At 39.2% G+C, this 15,888-nt stretch overlaps 1 protein-coding gene across 1 annotated transcript; it reads right to left on the bottom strand.

Annotated features, from left to right (window-relative positions):
* Positions 1-2,456: 2,456 nt before the first annotated feature.
* Positions 2,457-15,566, bottom strand: IL26 (interleukin 26; the record flags this gene model as incomplete). The annotated part of the gene is made up of 5 exons (XM_080706050.1): positions 2,457-2,543; positions 2,629-2,694; positions 14,948-15,082; positions 15,248-15,304; positions 15,390-15,566. 5 exons carry the CDS (start codon positions 15,564-15,566, stop codon positions 2,457-2,459), a joined length of 522 nt encoding a protein of 173 aa, XP_080562176.1.
* Positions 15,567-15,888: the final 322 nt, after the last annotated feature.

The following is a 15,888-nucleotide window of genomic DNA, read 5'->3' as shown; positions in this document are numbered from 1 at the left end:
GAGACTGTCCTATTCAATTCACTATTGTATCTACTTATTTACTGCACAAATATTTACTATGCACTTTCTGTGTAAAAGATTCTAGGCAGAACTGCAGTGAATCAGAGAGAAAAGTCCAGTGGGAAGGACAGACATTAAATATACACCCCGTAAAGAAAATATAGTTATATAGGTTCTATGAAGGCACACAGTGCATATGAACCCAGTATCAGCATGGTGACACTTGAATGAAATCTCAAAAGATCAGCAGAAATTAACCTGGCAGAGCAGGGCTAATGTGAGAGGAACATCTAGGAACATCACTGGGAAGAGAAGAGAGAAGGTGAGAGCTGAGAGTGCCGGCTTATGTCTGCAAGGTAACCACGGTAACTCATTGCAATCAGGACCCATCTAGAAACAAGGGCCTGGGAGGCAAAGTGACCCAGCCACGGGTCCTAAGATGGGCCACATGCTCTGAGAACAGCCAGACCCAGGTGTGAGCCCATCCTCCTATGACTTTGTACATCTCACCCATGTTTGTGTAGTGCCCCAATGTCCAGGTCCTGTTCAGGTAGCAGATACACTACAAAGAACAAGCCAACCAAAGTCCTTCGTGCGGAGCCAGAGACAGTAAGTAAACATGCATGCCAACAAGTTAGAAGTGGTTTAGAGAAAAGTGAAGAACAGGGAAGAGGGGTTGGCTGGGAGGGAATTGCAGTTTTGTGGGGGTGAAACCTGATGATACAGGCAGGATGCAAAGGAGTTGGGGCAAGCCAGGTGACTCCGGAGTAGAGCCACTTTCTTGCCAACTCCTTGGAGTCTTGTGTTCCCCATCAAAAAGAATCAGATAAAAGAAGCACGTTGGTACTGGAACAAGAATCTTGATTCTTATGCTCAAACCTAAGGGAGGCATCATGTGAGAAACAAAAATCCCAGCTAACTCTAATAAAGGAAAAAGGTCCACGGCTTTTATGGCATCTACAGGTGGGCAGAGAACAGGTCTCTTGACATCATCATATGTAAAGGTGGGGTCTTAGCCGTGCCTGTGCTCTTCTTCCTCATACCCATTCTGTGGATTGTCTAGTCATGAGCTCTCCCATGGAGACAAGATAAGGGGCACAGTTGATGGGCAAGGCAGAAAGCGGTAACACTGAAATATAAGATCAATCAAGAGAGAGTGGTCCCAAGCAAACAGCCCATGGGCTGCATGCTTAAAAAGGACTAGATGGTAAGAAAACAAAAGAAGAGTTGATAAGGACACCATACATGGAGACCTGGGGAAGCCTGCCTGTTCACACCACAGGGCACCAAATCCAGTGCTGTATGAGCACACCGCAGGGGCCTAATGAATGCCTTGAGGTGTGAACTGGCTGGCTGGGGTGTAAACTGGCTGGCTGCCCAGAGCAGGCTGTCAGAATACCTCCTCCTTGTGCCTTCCATGCCATGATCAAGCTGCAGTGAAACAGAGTCCCTTTAATGAAAAAGCAATGGTCAGGCCAGGTTATTCAGTTAACCGAAGAGCCAGTTGTGCAAATGAAGGTCTTAGACATTACAAAAGTTGACTGGTGACATCTGTTTTACTTTGGTTTGGCCTCTGTACACTTTTCTCCTGGTGTTTGACATCCAGAAGGAGAATTGTCAAACCTCAGCATCATTTCAGCTTGGGGGCTTGTAGTCTTTTTGGTGTGGGTTATCTGTCACAGGTATTCCTAGTAAATATTCCAAATAATTAGTTGACCTGGGTATTATATTTAATCAGATCTTGCTATTGTCCACTGTTGTCATGGAAAGGACATCCAGGAGAAAGAAACACCGTTTAATTTAAATCAAAATCTGTTAGGAGCTAAGTTCACACCAGGCATAATTAATAATCATCAGACACTTAAGTATACAATAATCATGTATTTAAGTCTCAAAAGCATTATAATGTATCTGAAAAATCTGTCATTTTTCTCCTACAAATATTACATGAGTTAATATAGGTTGTATGCCTATAAATGCAATGTATACAGCCGGGTGTGGTTGTGCACACTTGTAATCCCAGCTCTTGGGAGGCTGAGACAGGAGGATCACACAGGTTCAAAGCCAGCCTCAGCTACTTAGTGAAGCTCTCAGCAACTTAGTGAGACCCTGTTTCCAAATAAAATATAAAATAGGTCTTGGAGTATAGCCTGGAGGTAGAAAATCCCCTGGGTTCCACCCCCAGTATCACCAAAAAAAAAAAAAGTAAATAATTTACTTGTGAATAATGAAATACAGGACTAGAACACTCTTTAAAAACATAAAATGTACAAATTAGTGACAATTTATTTATTGTCAAAACTTTATTAATTAAACTAAATCTATTCTAAATCATCTAACTTATAGTCAGTAATACATGCAAAATTTTTAAAATAAAGATGGTATTATAATGTTTTTGTAGCGGTTCTTGTCATATTTCAAAATAACTATAAAATCAATGTGTGTGGCTTTTTGATTTACTGAATATTTTCTAGGAGTTCTTTAATCCAGGACAGAAGGATATCCAGTTCACTGATGGCTTTAGAGATTCCTTTGTTTCCAATCTGCAAATAAAGATATAAAAGCAAAAAATTTTCATATTTTAAGAAACAAATGATTTTAAAAAAAAATAAGATTTGGAACACTTACCCTATAAAATGTTTTTTTCATCCTGACAATAAATGTCATCTCTTTAGCTGAAGAAGCACAGGAAATCTAAGGAATCAACAATAAGTATATATAAAGTATTTGGGGAGGCACTACTAATGCTCTTTTTTTTTTTTTTTTTTTTTTTTTGCGGGCCTGGGGGTGGAACCCAGGGGCATTCAACCTCCGAGCTACACCCGCTGCCCTATTTTTTATTCTCTTGTTTTGAAACTGGGTCTCACTGAGTTGCAGAGGGCCTCACTAAGTAGCTGAGGCTGTCTGCGAACCGCGATCCTCCCGTCTCAGCCTCCCGAATGCTGGGATTATGAGCATGCACCACCACCCCCCACACTAATGCTCTTCTATCCATTCAAAAAATATTGAGTAGGTATGTGCTGAGCAATGGACAAATAACACGGCAAATACCACGGTCTCTGTTCTCATAGGGCGTACAGTTTTCTGTGGGGGAAGTAGACGATAAAGCATTGATTCATTTAATTTATAAAGTCCACCAACACAAAATTACTGAGTCCAGAAAGACAAGGAAACTCAAAGAGAGAATAACAAAGTTATTCTGATTAGAAGAAAACACAACTACATTTAAACTAAATATTCATGAAAAGAACGAATCACTAAACTATTAGCCAAGTATCTCTTTGCAAAACCAAATTCACACTCAGACATTTAATTTTATCACAACAAATAACAAATTGCTAACAAGCAAGTAAATATGTAACAGAAGAATTTATAAAATGCTGTCTAATTTGTATATTATCTATAACTACAAGAATGGTCTAATATGGCATAGATAAACTCTCTTACCTAGATTAATCATAGACCCTTACCAAGTTGCAGATTTTTAAAATTTTCAATGTAATTATCACTCATTCAGAAAAAGTCCATATAATTTAGCATGTGAAGAAATTCCTAACCTAGCAGTAGAGCTGCGCCTCATAATTTGCAGAGATATTATATACCATTAACCCGGGAATGAGTGTGTCAGCAAAAAGATTCCCACACATATAAGAAAACATATATAATAAAATTAAACCAATTATTCAAATTATTTTTAAGTCAAATTGCTACTATAAATTAAATACATTATACATTTTATAATTATGTTAAGCAATAAAGAGGTATTTAATTACATAAGAGAAACACCTTTAGATATTATTTTTAAAAATGTAATTGAAAGGAGCTGGGTGTGGTGGTGCACCCTTGTAATCCCAGCACTTGGGAGGCTGAGACGGGAGGATCGCGGTTTGAGGACAGCCTCAGCTACTACTTAGTGAGACCCTTTGCAACTCAGTGAGATCCTATTTCAAAATAAAGTATAAAAAATAGGGCTGGGAGTATAGCTCAGAGATAGAATGTCCCTGGATTCTAGCCCCAGTACCGCAAAAAAGAAAAATGTAATTGAAAGAAACATTTCAGAACTACTATAAGCTAGACACTTGTATATTATTTTATTTCATTCTCCCAACAACCTCACAATAAAGTTAGTTATTGTTAAAAAACATAAGTTTTGGACTTTGTAGCTAAAGAATAAGACCATATGGGCTTCACTTCTTGTTTCTTGCTTTAACTGTTAAGCAATTGCAATAAAAAAATATTTGAAATTACAAGGATGAATAACGTTTCACAAGTTGATATGCTAAGTGTAATTGATGGTACCAATTATTTACCAAACTGCCTACAAGAAATAGAGACACAAATATTCTATTTGCCGAGACATCAGATTTTAAATGTAATTACATGCAATAAATATGGAAAAGCATGCCTTTCTAATTACCAATTACTCTTCAGGCTCTCAAACTGCTAATTAAAGCAAATCATGAAATCTTGAAAACTGATGAATTTTTTTTCAGTTTCAACTTTGATCACTAGCAATTAGGCAAGTTATTTCATGAATCCAATGAGACAACTATGAAGTTCCCTTTTAAGCCCGAGAGCAGTTGAGTTCTATACGAATCTCTAAAGCATCTTTACACATAACTTGCTTTCTTTGAACAATTTTACCATTGAACTAATGAAATCAAATTACCCAAATGAAACTAATTGGGAAAAGTAGTATTTTATTGGGTGCTGCAAAATGCTTAGAATGTTACCCCAAACAGAGGTACAGGGTACTCCAAACCTTGGAATCTATCATAATTTTCTAGTGTTGAACCTTAAGAGTGGCTCAAGAAGATGCCAAATATTCACAAACATATTAAAGTCAATCACTGAGCTAAACCTGAGGAGAGAGGGCGAGGGCGTGGGGTGGGAAGGGCTAACTGGGTAACGTGTGCATGTATGCCTCCACCACCTTGTACTCCACTAAGATGTACGGCTACAATGCACCAATAAAAAAGTTTAAAAAAGGAATACCTTCAATCAAAAAGTTTTCACAAAAATTAAAAAGTAATTTAAGTTCGTGAGTCAAAAATGAAACTGAGAGAAAATGACATCAAAAATAACAATTTAGTAATCACAAGTAAATATTTAAAAACCAATCTCTTATATTGGAACTGGCAAATAAAGAAAAAAATACATATTTACCCGGTCTTTCTTAGATAGTCAGTTATCAGATAGCCAAATAGTAAAGGGTAGATTCTAGCTATAGAATAGTTCAATACAGGTAATAAAATGGAATAGCTAAACCATCAATCAAGAGGAGGAATAATGAACAGACAGGATAAATAAAAACAAACAGCAAAGTGAAAATTTTAACCCCAACTCTGTGTGTGTGTGTGTGTGTGTGTGTGTGTGTGTGTGTGTGTGTGTGTTTTACTGGGGATTGAACCGGGGGCATTCTACCTCTGAGCTACACCCTCAGCCCTATTTAATTTCTTTTATTTTGAAACAGGGTCTTGCTAGGTTGATGAAAGTCTCACTACTTGCTGAGGCTGTCCTCTGTCTCATCCTCCCAAGTACTGGCATTATAAGCATGCACCACCAAGCCCAGGGAACCCCAACTGTGTTAATAACCATGCGAAATGTAAACTGTCTGAACACACCAATGAAAAGACCTCCAGAGTAAGTTTATTTAAAAGCACAGCCTAAATAAATGCTGCCTAAAGAAATCCACTTTATTTTTTTATTTTTATTTATTTTATTATTATTATTTTTTTTTTTTTTTTTTTTTTGCGGTACCAGGGATGGAACCCAGGAGCATTCTACCTCCAAGCTATTCCCTCAGCCCTTTTTTTATTTTTTATTTTGAAACAGGGTCTCTCTGAGTTGCAAAGGGCCTCACTAAGTAGCTGAGGCTGTCCACGAACCAAGATCCTCCCGTCTCAGCCTCCCGAATGCGGGGATTACAAACGTGCCCCACCACGCCCAGCTAGTAATCCACTTTAAACAAAAGGTCCAAATAAGAGTAAAAGTATGGAAACAAATATAGCATACTGAAACTAATAAAAGGAAAGCTACAATGGGTCTAGTAGTATCTGAAGAAGTAGATTCAAGAATAAAAAATATTTGAGGAGGATTTTTAAAATATCGTTATTGATGCACTGTAGTCTCACATTATAAAGTAGTTCACAGTGATGGGGACATAGATGCACACAGCTCTTGGTGAGCTCTCCCCCAGGTCCCTCCCCACTCCCCCTTCCCCATACATGATACTGAGATTGGCACTGGTAATTTCACACATGTACTTCATAATTTCATAACTTCAGTCGCAGTGTTTTCTCCATTAAATCTTTCTATCCACTCCCACCCTCCCCTGGACCACCTCCCTCTTTCCACTGGGATTTCTCTTCCGTTATCTGAAGTCCCTCTGGTATCCCGATTACTCGCTAGCTTCTGCATATGAGAGAAAACATAGGACCCTTCTCTTTCTGGGACTGGCTAATCACGCTCTCCAGGTCCATCTAGTTTCCTGAAAATTATATAATTTCAGAACAGAGAATATTATCAAGGACAGTAAGAGTAATTTTATAATGACCGAAGTGTCAATTCACCAGGAGGATGCAATAATTATTAACGCTTATGTGCCTAATAACATTATTTCAAAATACATGGAAGTAAAACCTGATAGAACTTGAAGGAGATTTAGAGAAGTTCACAGCATGCAGCTATTCAGAAGCTATTAAGCTGGACATCATGAATACTTCTGTGAATATAACTTCTGTGGGTATAAATGAGTCCCTGTTTCAAAATAAAAATAAAATCGGGCCAGGGTTGTAGCTTGGAGGTAGAATGTCCCTGAGTTCATTAGTACCATAAAATGAATGAATGAATGAATATCCCTCTGCAAGAAAATGAATGGCCTGGAGAACAATAAGTGAGCTTAGCCAGTTACAAAAAGTGAAGCGTTATATGTTTTCTCTCATATGTGGAAGCTAGGGAGTACTCAGGATGCAAGAAGGACTCTAGATAATGAAGGAGAAACCCCAGTGGAGTGAGGAACGTGGTCTAGGGGAGGATGAGGACAAATAGGGAGAATTAATGGAGACTATACTGGAGTTATATAAATGTGTGAAATTGTGAGTGCTAATCTCAATATCATGCGTGGGGAGGGGGCCGGAGAGGGAGCCAGGGAAAGCCCGCCAAGTTCCTGTGTGTCACCATCACTACGACCTGTGTTATGATGCGACACTACAGTGGACCAGTAAAAATATTCATTAAAAAACTCCCTCCAAGGAAAACTCTAGGCAAAAAACAATTGTTTTCACTGGTAAATCATACCAAACATTTAAGAAAATAACAATTATATACAACTTCTTCCGGAAAATTGAATAGAGAAGAACATCTTCCAACTTGCTTGATGAGGCCAACATTGTGCTAATATCAAAAGAGGCAGATACTACAAGTAAGGAAAACTATAGACTAACATTCTTTGTATGTCAATGAAAATTTTTAACATTGTTTTAACTACTTAAGAATAGCAATATATGAAGGGAATAATATATTATTACCAAATATAGCCTCCTGGAAATGCAATATTGGCTTAACTTGAAATCAATCAATGTAATTCATTACTTCAACTGTCTAAAACAGAAAAATTACATCATCTCAATAGATGTAGAATAGTTATTGACCTCAAAGTGAAACCTGAAAGTAAAACTAGAAAATTTCTACATGAACACAGAGTGAACATTCTTTGTGACCTTTGTTTAAATAAAAATTTCTTTAATAAGACCAAAAGAGTCTGGTCTGTTAAGGAAAAAAATGTGATAAATTAGGCATCATAAAATTTTAAATATCTTCTCCTTTAAAGACTTTAATAATAGACTAGTCTAGTAGACTAGTAGGAAATACTTGCACATTATATATCTGATCATTTTTTTCCAGAACATATTTTAAAATACATACTCAAAACTCAGTAAGAAAACCACAAATCCAATTTTAAAAGAGAATGGGGCAAATATTGAACAAGCACATCACCAAAGAAGATATATTGCTGGTAAACAAGCAAACCAAAAGTTGCTCAAAATTATTAATCACTGGGAAAAAATGAAAAACACTATGTATTGCAAAATTATGGAAAATACACACAATGGAATTCTGTCAGGGCCCGCTCGGCTAGACCAGGATGGGGCGGTGGTTCAAGATGGCGCCTAGGCACATTGCCAAGTCACGAGCCTCACGAGGCTGGCGGTGCCCTGAGCCTGCGCAGTGAGCCCTATCAGGCGCCCTACGGATGATCAGTGACGCAGGGCCTCGTGCTACCACCAGCCCGCCTATGAGAGGGTTAAAAATGTGCATGCCCTAGCTGTGGGAAGCTTGGGGTTGGTGGAGTGATGAGGGAGGGGTTATGAGACTGATTTATATTTGCCTGCTGTGCGCATTGAAGGGGAAGCATTAAAGAGGAAGCATCATCAGCAGACTCGGCGTTTGTGTCTTCTTTCCCGGGGCTCTGCAGGACGGAGCCTTAGGGATGCGACAGAATTCTACTCAGCAATAAAGAACAGAATCACGTCATTCACAAGAAGACAGAAAGGCCTAGAGAACATTGTGTTAAGTGAGATCAGCCAAGCACAGAAAGAGAAGGGACATTTGTTTTCTCTAATATGCTCAAGCTAGGGAATATTAGGGATACCAGAGGGACTCCATATAATGGAGGGGAAACCTAAACAAAGCCTGAAAGGAGGGATAGGAGAGAAAGAAGCCTGAGGTTAATTAATTTAAAAAACCACGTTCAAATATACGTATACATGTGAATATAACAATGTTAACCTGGACACTCAGTATTGGGAGGGAAGGAAAAGTGGAAAGGGGGACCCCAAGTACTGTGTGAATGTGTGTCGCTGTCAACATGATCCACATTATGATGTGAGACTATAGCGCTCCAATAAAAAACATTTTTAAAAAGCTACACTCCAACTAGCCTGGCTGACTGTGTGTGTGTGTGTGTGTGTGTGTGTGTGTGTGTGTGTGTGTGTGTTATAGGGATTGAACTCAGGGGTATTCTATTTATGACCTACACCCTTGGCCCTACTTTATTTGAAACAGGATCTCACTAGGTTATAGTGGACTTCACTAAGTTGCCGAGACTGGCCTTGAACCTGCTGTCTCAGCCTCCCAAGTTCTGGGATTACAAGCATGTACCATCATGCCCAGCTGGCTGACATTTTAAACACATTTAACATTTGACATTTAAAACTACACCAAGTGAGCCGGGCGTGGTGGCGCACGCTTGTAATCCCTGCACTTGGGAGGTGGAGACAGAAGGATCACATAGGTTTAAAGCCAGCCTCGCTGGCTTAAGAGACCCTGTTTCCAAATAAAAATGTAAAATAGGTCCAAGAGTGTAACCCAGAGATAGAAGGGCTTCCAGGAACCCCAGTACCACCAAAAAAAAAAAAAAAAAAAAAAAAAAAACTACACCAAGTGATAGCCAGAGTATTGAGCACTTTGAATTCTCATACATTAGAGATATAAATATAAAGCTATAAAGATTTGGAAAACACTTTAGGAGTTTCTTATAAAGTGAAACATATACCTAACATGTGATCCAGCCATTCCACTCCCAGATATTTACCCAAGAGTAACCAAAATCTCTCTCCAAAGACTTGTATATGATGTTCATAGCAGCTTCATTTATGTCAGCCTAAATGTGGGGTGAGGACAAAGGTTTGTTCAGTAACTGAGAGTGGACTATCACTTGACAGTAAAAAGGGATGAATTATCAATACTTGAAATAATAGGAGTGCATCTCAAAATAATTATGACTTAATGGCTGGGTGAAAGAAACCAGACCCTTCCTACCCAAAAATTCTGGGTAGGAAGAATTTAATTCTTCCTACTATTTACATTAAATTGCCATTTACATTAAATTCTGAAAAAGTCAAACTAAACTATAATGACAGCAGATCTGTGGTTCCCTGGGGACAGAAGGACAGAGACAGGGAAGCACTGAAAGACTTTTGAGGGTAATAGATATATAGATATGTGTATTATCTCAGTTGTGGTGTGGTTTCACAAGTGTGTGTATGTGTGTATGTGTTCATCTACTTATATACTTTAAATATGCTTAGCTAAATGTATGTCAATTATACCTCAAAAAGCTAATAAACATAAAAACATTGGTAAATATGAAGCACACTCAAGATATATATGGAAAGCAAGCATTACTTTTGGAATTACTTTTATATATGAGAATCCTCACATTTTTGCAGGTGTAAAGCAACCCACTTGCTCTCCTGCAAGCTGCACGCTGTATTCTGAGAGAATGGCACCCAGCCAGCAGGACGCATCCCAGACTCTACCCTCTTCCTCAGGCTCTGCTCACACTGCCCTGTGACCCTGTGCCACATTTGGCCAAAAAGAGAACTTCACAAAAGAAGAAATACAAATGGCCAGTAAATGTATGGGGGAAAAAATGTTCAACGCTATTAGCAGTCAGAGAGATGTAAATCGAAACTACACGGAGATTCCACCTAACTCCAATTAGAATGGCAATTGTCAAAAACACAAACAATAATAAATGCTAGTGAGAATGTGGGGAAATAGGAGCTGTTACATATGGTTGGTGGAATTGCAAAATAGTGCAGCCACTTTGGTAGATGGTGTGGAGATTCCTCAGAAGAACAGAAACAGAACTACCATATGACCCAGCTATACCACTCCTGAACTGAACTCAGAATGCCCCTGAGTTCAATCAATCCCCTGGTATCTACCCAAAGAGACTGAAACCAGAATATTATATAATACATGCATTTCTATCTTTATAGAGGCACAATTCACAATAGCCAACTTATGGAGCCAGCCTAGGTGTCCATCAACAGATGAGTGAATTATCAAAATATGGTATATATGCACACAATAAAATTCTACTCAGCCATAAAAAAGAACAGAATTATGAATTATGTCATTTTCAGGAAAATGAATGGAGCTACAGAATATTATGTTAGTGAGGTTACTCATACAAAAAAGTAATACATTTTTCTCATATATGTTAGGTAATATGTTTTTCTCATATATGAAAGCTAGAGAGAAACTGGTAAACAAACGGGACTCCAGACAAAAGAGGAGAAACCCCAGTGGAGTGATGGTGGGCATCTAGGAGAGGGGGGAGATCATACACATAATCCAAGGCCAACCTCCATACTGTGTCTGGGGAAGGGGAGGGAGCGCAGTGGGCAAAGGAACGCTCACCACGTGCTGTGTGTTTGTATGTCACTGTCTCTCTGAACTTCTTCATGGTGTATGATTACAGTGCCCCAGTAAAAGTGAAGAAAAGAACAAATGTTGGCAAGGATGCAGAGAGAGGGGACATTTATACATTGTTGGTAGGAATGTAAATTAGTGCAGCTAGTCTGGAAAACTATGCAGTGGCTCATCAAATAATCAAATAACTAAAAGTTATTAAACAATATAATCCCACTTCTAAGTATAAATGACCCTATAATCCCACTTCTGGATACTTGCCCAAAATATTCTAAATCAATAATATGTCTAAGAGATGCCTGCAGTCTTATGTTCATTACAGCATTATTCATAGTAATCAAGTGCAAGCTAAGCACCCATCACTAAGTGAATGGAAAAAGAAAATGTAAACACACAAAATGTACACACACACACACAATGGAATACTACTCAGCCTTAAAAGAAAATTTGTAATTTGTGACAACATGGATGGAACTGGAGAACATTGTGCAAAGTGAAATAAGCCGTGCACCAAAAGACAAATTCTGCTTGTTTTCACTTTCATGTGGAATCTAAAAAAAATAAACTCAAAGAAACAGAGTAGGATGGTGGCTACAGAAATCAGAACTGGACAGAATGTGGAGATGATAGCCAAAGGGTACAAACCTTAATTTGACAGGAGGAATGGTGATTTTGATTTTCATTGTAAGATATACTATACGGCAACCAGAAACAGTGGTGCAGCCCTGTTATCCCAGCGCTTAAAAGGCTGAGAAAGGAAGATTACAAGTTGGAGGCCAACCTGGGCAACTTAGAGACTTTGTCTCAAAATAAAAAAATATAAAGTGCTTGGGTATAGTTCAGTGGTAGAGCCACCTTGGGTTCAATTCCCAGTACTACCAAAAAGAGACATATTGCACAGCATCGTGGATATAGTATAATAATAATGTCTTGTATTTTAATATGGTTGAAAGGAAATTTCCAATATTTTCACCCCAAAATGTAAGTGGAGGGAAAGTGTAAGAAGGAAGCCATAGAGTTCTGGGCACTGGGGCTGTTTGGTTGCATGGTGCGCTCATGTTCCACAAGGGGGAGCCAGTCACTAAGAGGTGCCCGGGCTCCACCCCTCTCTGTGAAAGCAGCATGTCTGACAGATCAAGGTTCCTTTAGGAAAAAACTACTCAAAAACAAGTCAAGAAAGACCAGAGCTCCTAGAAGGAGTTGATTCTTTAAAGTGTTCATCTAGAATATTTCTTGGTTTCGTTTATGACTACCATGACTTATTTACCTGTTTGAGTGAATGAAATCAAGTCAATGATAAAACAGTCATGGATTGGGGGATGTCCAAGAGTCCTCATACACACCTGGTATCGGGGAGGATACCAGCAGCGCCTCACCAACATTACTAAACTCCCCTTAGAATACTGCCAATTAAATCCCAGGGTCAATGAACCTCGCAGCACCTACAGAGGAGGCAGAAACCCAATTCCCACTAAGAAGGCTGTATTTCAGACACAGAAGCAGGAAAGGCTCTCTTGTCCCTTTGCATGGCTGCACTCTGGCCTGCGGTGTCTAGCCTTGGTCTCATTATTTCCCCATATAAAATCCTTTATTCTCCTCTCCCTGTCTTTCTGTAGCATAAAACTTATTGAGAGTGAAAACATAATCAACTGGTGGTGAATGTAATGTAAAGCAACATAATAATTAAATTTACATGTAAGATATTATTTTTTGTGTGTGGTGCTGGTGATTGAGTCCAGGGGCATTATACTACCGAGCTACACCCCCAGCCCAATTTTTCATTCTTCACTTTGAAACAGGGTCTTACTAAGTTGTGGAGGGCCTCACTAAGTAGCTGAGGCTGGCCGCAAACTCAGATCCTCCCCTGTCTCAGCCTCCCAAGTACTGGGATTACAAGCGTGCACCACCACACCTGGCTCTAAGATACTATTTTTAATTACTCATTGTCTCAAGAAAATGACCTTATAGGCTTAAGCACAAAATAAACCAAAGGTAAATGATGACAATTTTGTTATTTAAAGCAAAGAAACTGACCCAGGGCCCTCTCTCTGTGTTCTACAAAGAAGTACCAGTTTATAGGTTTATCATTGTTGTTACTTTATCAGGATATTTTTGATAACCCATGCATCCCAAGTTGCAAAGACTTAACTTAAACACAAACTAAACCGGGAAAAAGAGAATGCAAATGTGTTAAAATTTTTTTTTACCCAATTGACCAAAGCAGTCATAAAATGCCTCAGCAATTGGGAGGTATTGAGTTATGAGTGCTGTAGTGGACCAAAAAAAAAAAAAACATTCTAACTCTTACAAAATAAAAACTTACTGGATAAGTATCACTGGTAGCCATATCTTTCTCTCTTTTTCTTTTTCTTTTTCTTTTTTCTTTTTTTTTTTTTTCCTGTGGTATGGGGGATTAACCCAGGCGCATTTTACCTCTAAACTACACCTGCAGCCCTGTTTTTATTCTTTATTTTGAAATAAGGAGGGCCTCACTAAGTAGTTAAGACTGGTCACAAAACTGCGTGTCTACAAGCATGTGCAACCATGCCCAGCTGGAAAACTTATTTCTACCCAGCATCTAAGGACTGCAACAGTAATCCCTTCCCCCACCTTTACACTACCTCCAAGGTGCAGGCAAGCACAGCAGGCTCAGAGAAGCGCTGCTAGAGCCCAGAGGAGTCACAGAAGAGATTGATGCTTCTAGCTGAAGCAATTTAACTACCATTACAAAATCCCTGGCTTCCCCCACCCCTGCACTGGTATTATTACTGCAGATGCCTTTGTAGGAACACGGTCACTTTTACCTTCTTAATTCCCCATTGCTTACTGTGACAGTAACCATACTGAGGCACCAAATAATTTAACTTTGAAAGGAGACATGCCCCTTCTAATTTGAGATTTTTTACTGTGACTATGCCTTTTAAAAAGGATACAACTACTTTAAAAATGAATAAGAAAAGAGCAATGTAAAAAGTTCTTGTTATCATGGTACTAAAAGAGAGAGACACAGAGAAAAGGGAGGGAAAAAAGGGAGAAAGAACATGGAAGGAAGGAAGGGGGAAAGGGAGGGAAGGAAGGAAGGAAAGGAGGAAAAAATAATTAAGAAGAAAGTAGCCTAGAATAAATTTTGGCACAAAGTTGTTCTCAGGGAGCATTTGATAAATGAATGAGGAATGAATTAAGCATTATATAATAAAATAATGATTAAAAGAATATTTACTTGAGGAACATTTCTTGTTATTTCAGTACAACATTGTACGTGGTAACCTTTAAGAGTTAATAGGCAGTGGCACTGTGAGCTGCTCATGCTTCTCTGCTATTCCCTGGTTACGACCTCACCTTTGGGACTACAGGCCAACAATCAGAAAGCCCTTTTTCCCAGGCGTGGTGGCACACACTTGTAATCCCAGCATTCCAGAGGCTGAGACAGGTGGATCGTGGTTCGTGGACAGCCTCGGCTACTTAGTGAGGCCCTCCGCAACTTAGTGAGACCCTGTTTCAAAAATAAATAATAAAAAGGGCTGGAGGTGAAGCTCAGAGGTAGAATACCCCTGGGTTCCATCCCCAGTACCACAAAAAAAAAAAAAAAGAAAGAAAGAAAAAAAAAAGAAAAAGAAAAGGAAAGCCCTTCTTGCTCACCCACTGGTATGGAGACGGCTTCCCACTCACTGTTTTTAGGTAAGTTTCTAGGTTCCAACTCACCACATTTGTCCTGTATACTTACACAGCGGCTCAATTTCTGCCTAAGGCTATAAAAATCCTCCACAAAGTTTTTCTCCTTGTAAATTTGTAATTGGAGTTGGCCAAAAACATCTTGCATGAAGAAGGACAAAAGCTGTTCTTGGAATCTGCAGCTCTTCTACGAAGAAGACATAAGAAATTGCCTAAGGTATGAATAGTTGGGTTTTTTTTTTAATGCCACTGAAACAGCCCCTGGAGTACCACTTAATAACTAAATTAAAACACAGGGAAAAGAGCATCAACCAAGTAGAAATCTAGAAATGAAAAAGGCTTCCGGGCTTACCATGAACAACTTCTTTGCTCTCTTTTTTAAGAGTCTAACATTTTTTATGCAGTCATTCTGCAACAAAAACAAAGATAAATCAGTTGTGTCCAGGACTGCAAGGTCCTTTAGAGCATCCTCGTAAGCACAGCCTAATACTTACTGGCACTGTTGCTTTGAGCCAGCCTGCCTTGACATAGAGGGTGTCAACCGCCTGGGACAGTAGTTCCCTTGAATAACAGCTTTTGGAGAAGGAGGGTTGAGATGGCCCATGCTTGGCAATGGCAAGAGACAGTGAGACACACAGCAGCCCAGACCTCAAAGCGCAGCTCATCCACATTTCCCCCTCCTCGGCTCTCGTGTCACAGCAGCCAGAGACTGAGTGGCGTTGGTTAGATGAGAGAATAACCTACTTCTGCAACCCTCAAAGCCACCTCCCTCATGAAACGCTGTGGACGATGACTTACAGTTTATAGAGAGGATGGATGATTGCTTCGGTTGTTCTATTTTTAGACCATGCCTTATTATCTAAAGACATTGACCACACCATCGGTGATGACATTATATAAAAGCTCAAGTTGGCTGGCAAAATTGGGCCCATAGCCAAAAAGAATTCAGAACTTCAAATGCTAATCGCAGCACATTGCCTGATTTTTTTTTTA

The sequence above is a fragment of the Muscardinus avellanarius genome (genome assembly GCF_963383645.1).
Source record: "Muscardinus avellanarius genome assembly, chromosome: 11".
Classification (NCBI taxonomy): Eukaryota; Metazoa; Chordata; class Mammalia; order Rodentia; family Gliridae; genus Muscardinus; species Muscardinus avellanarius.
Note: the sequence above shows the minus strand (reverse complement) of the source record. Positions and strands in the feature narration are given on the sequence as shown.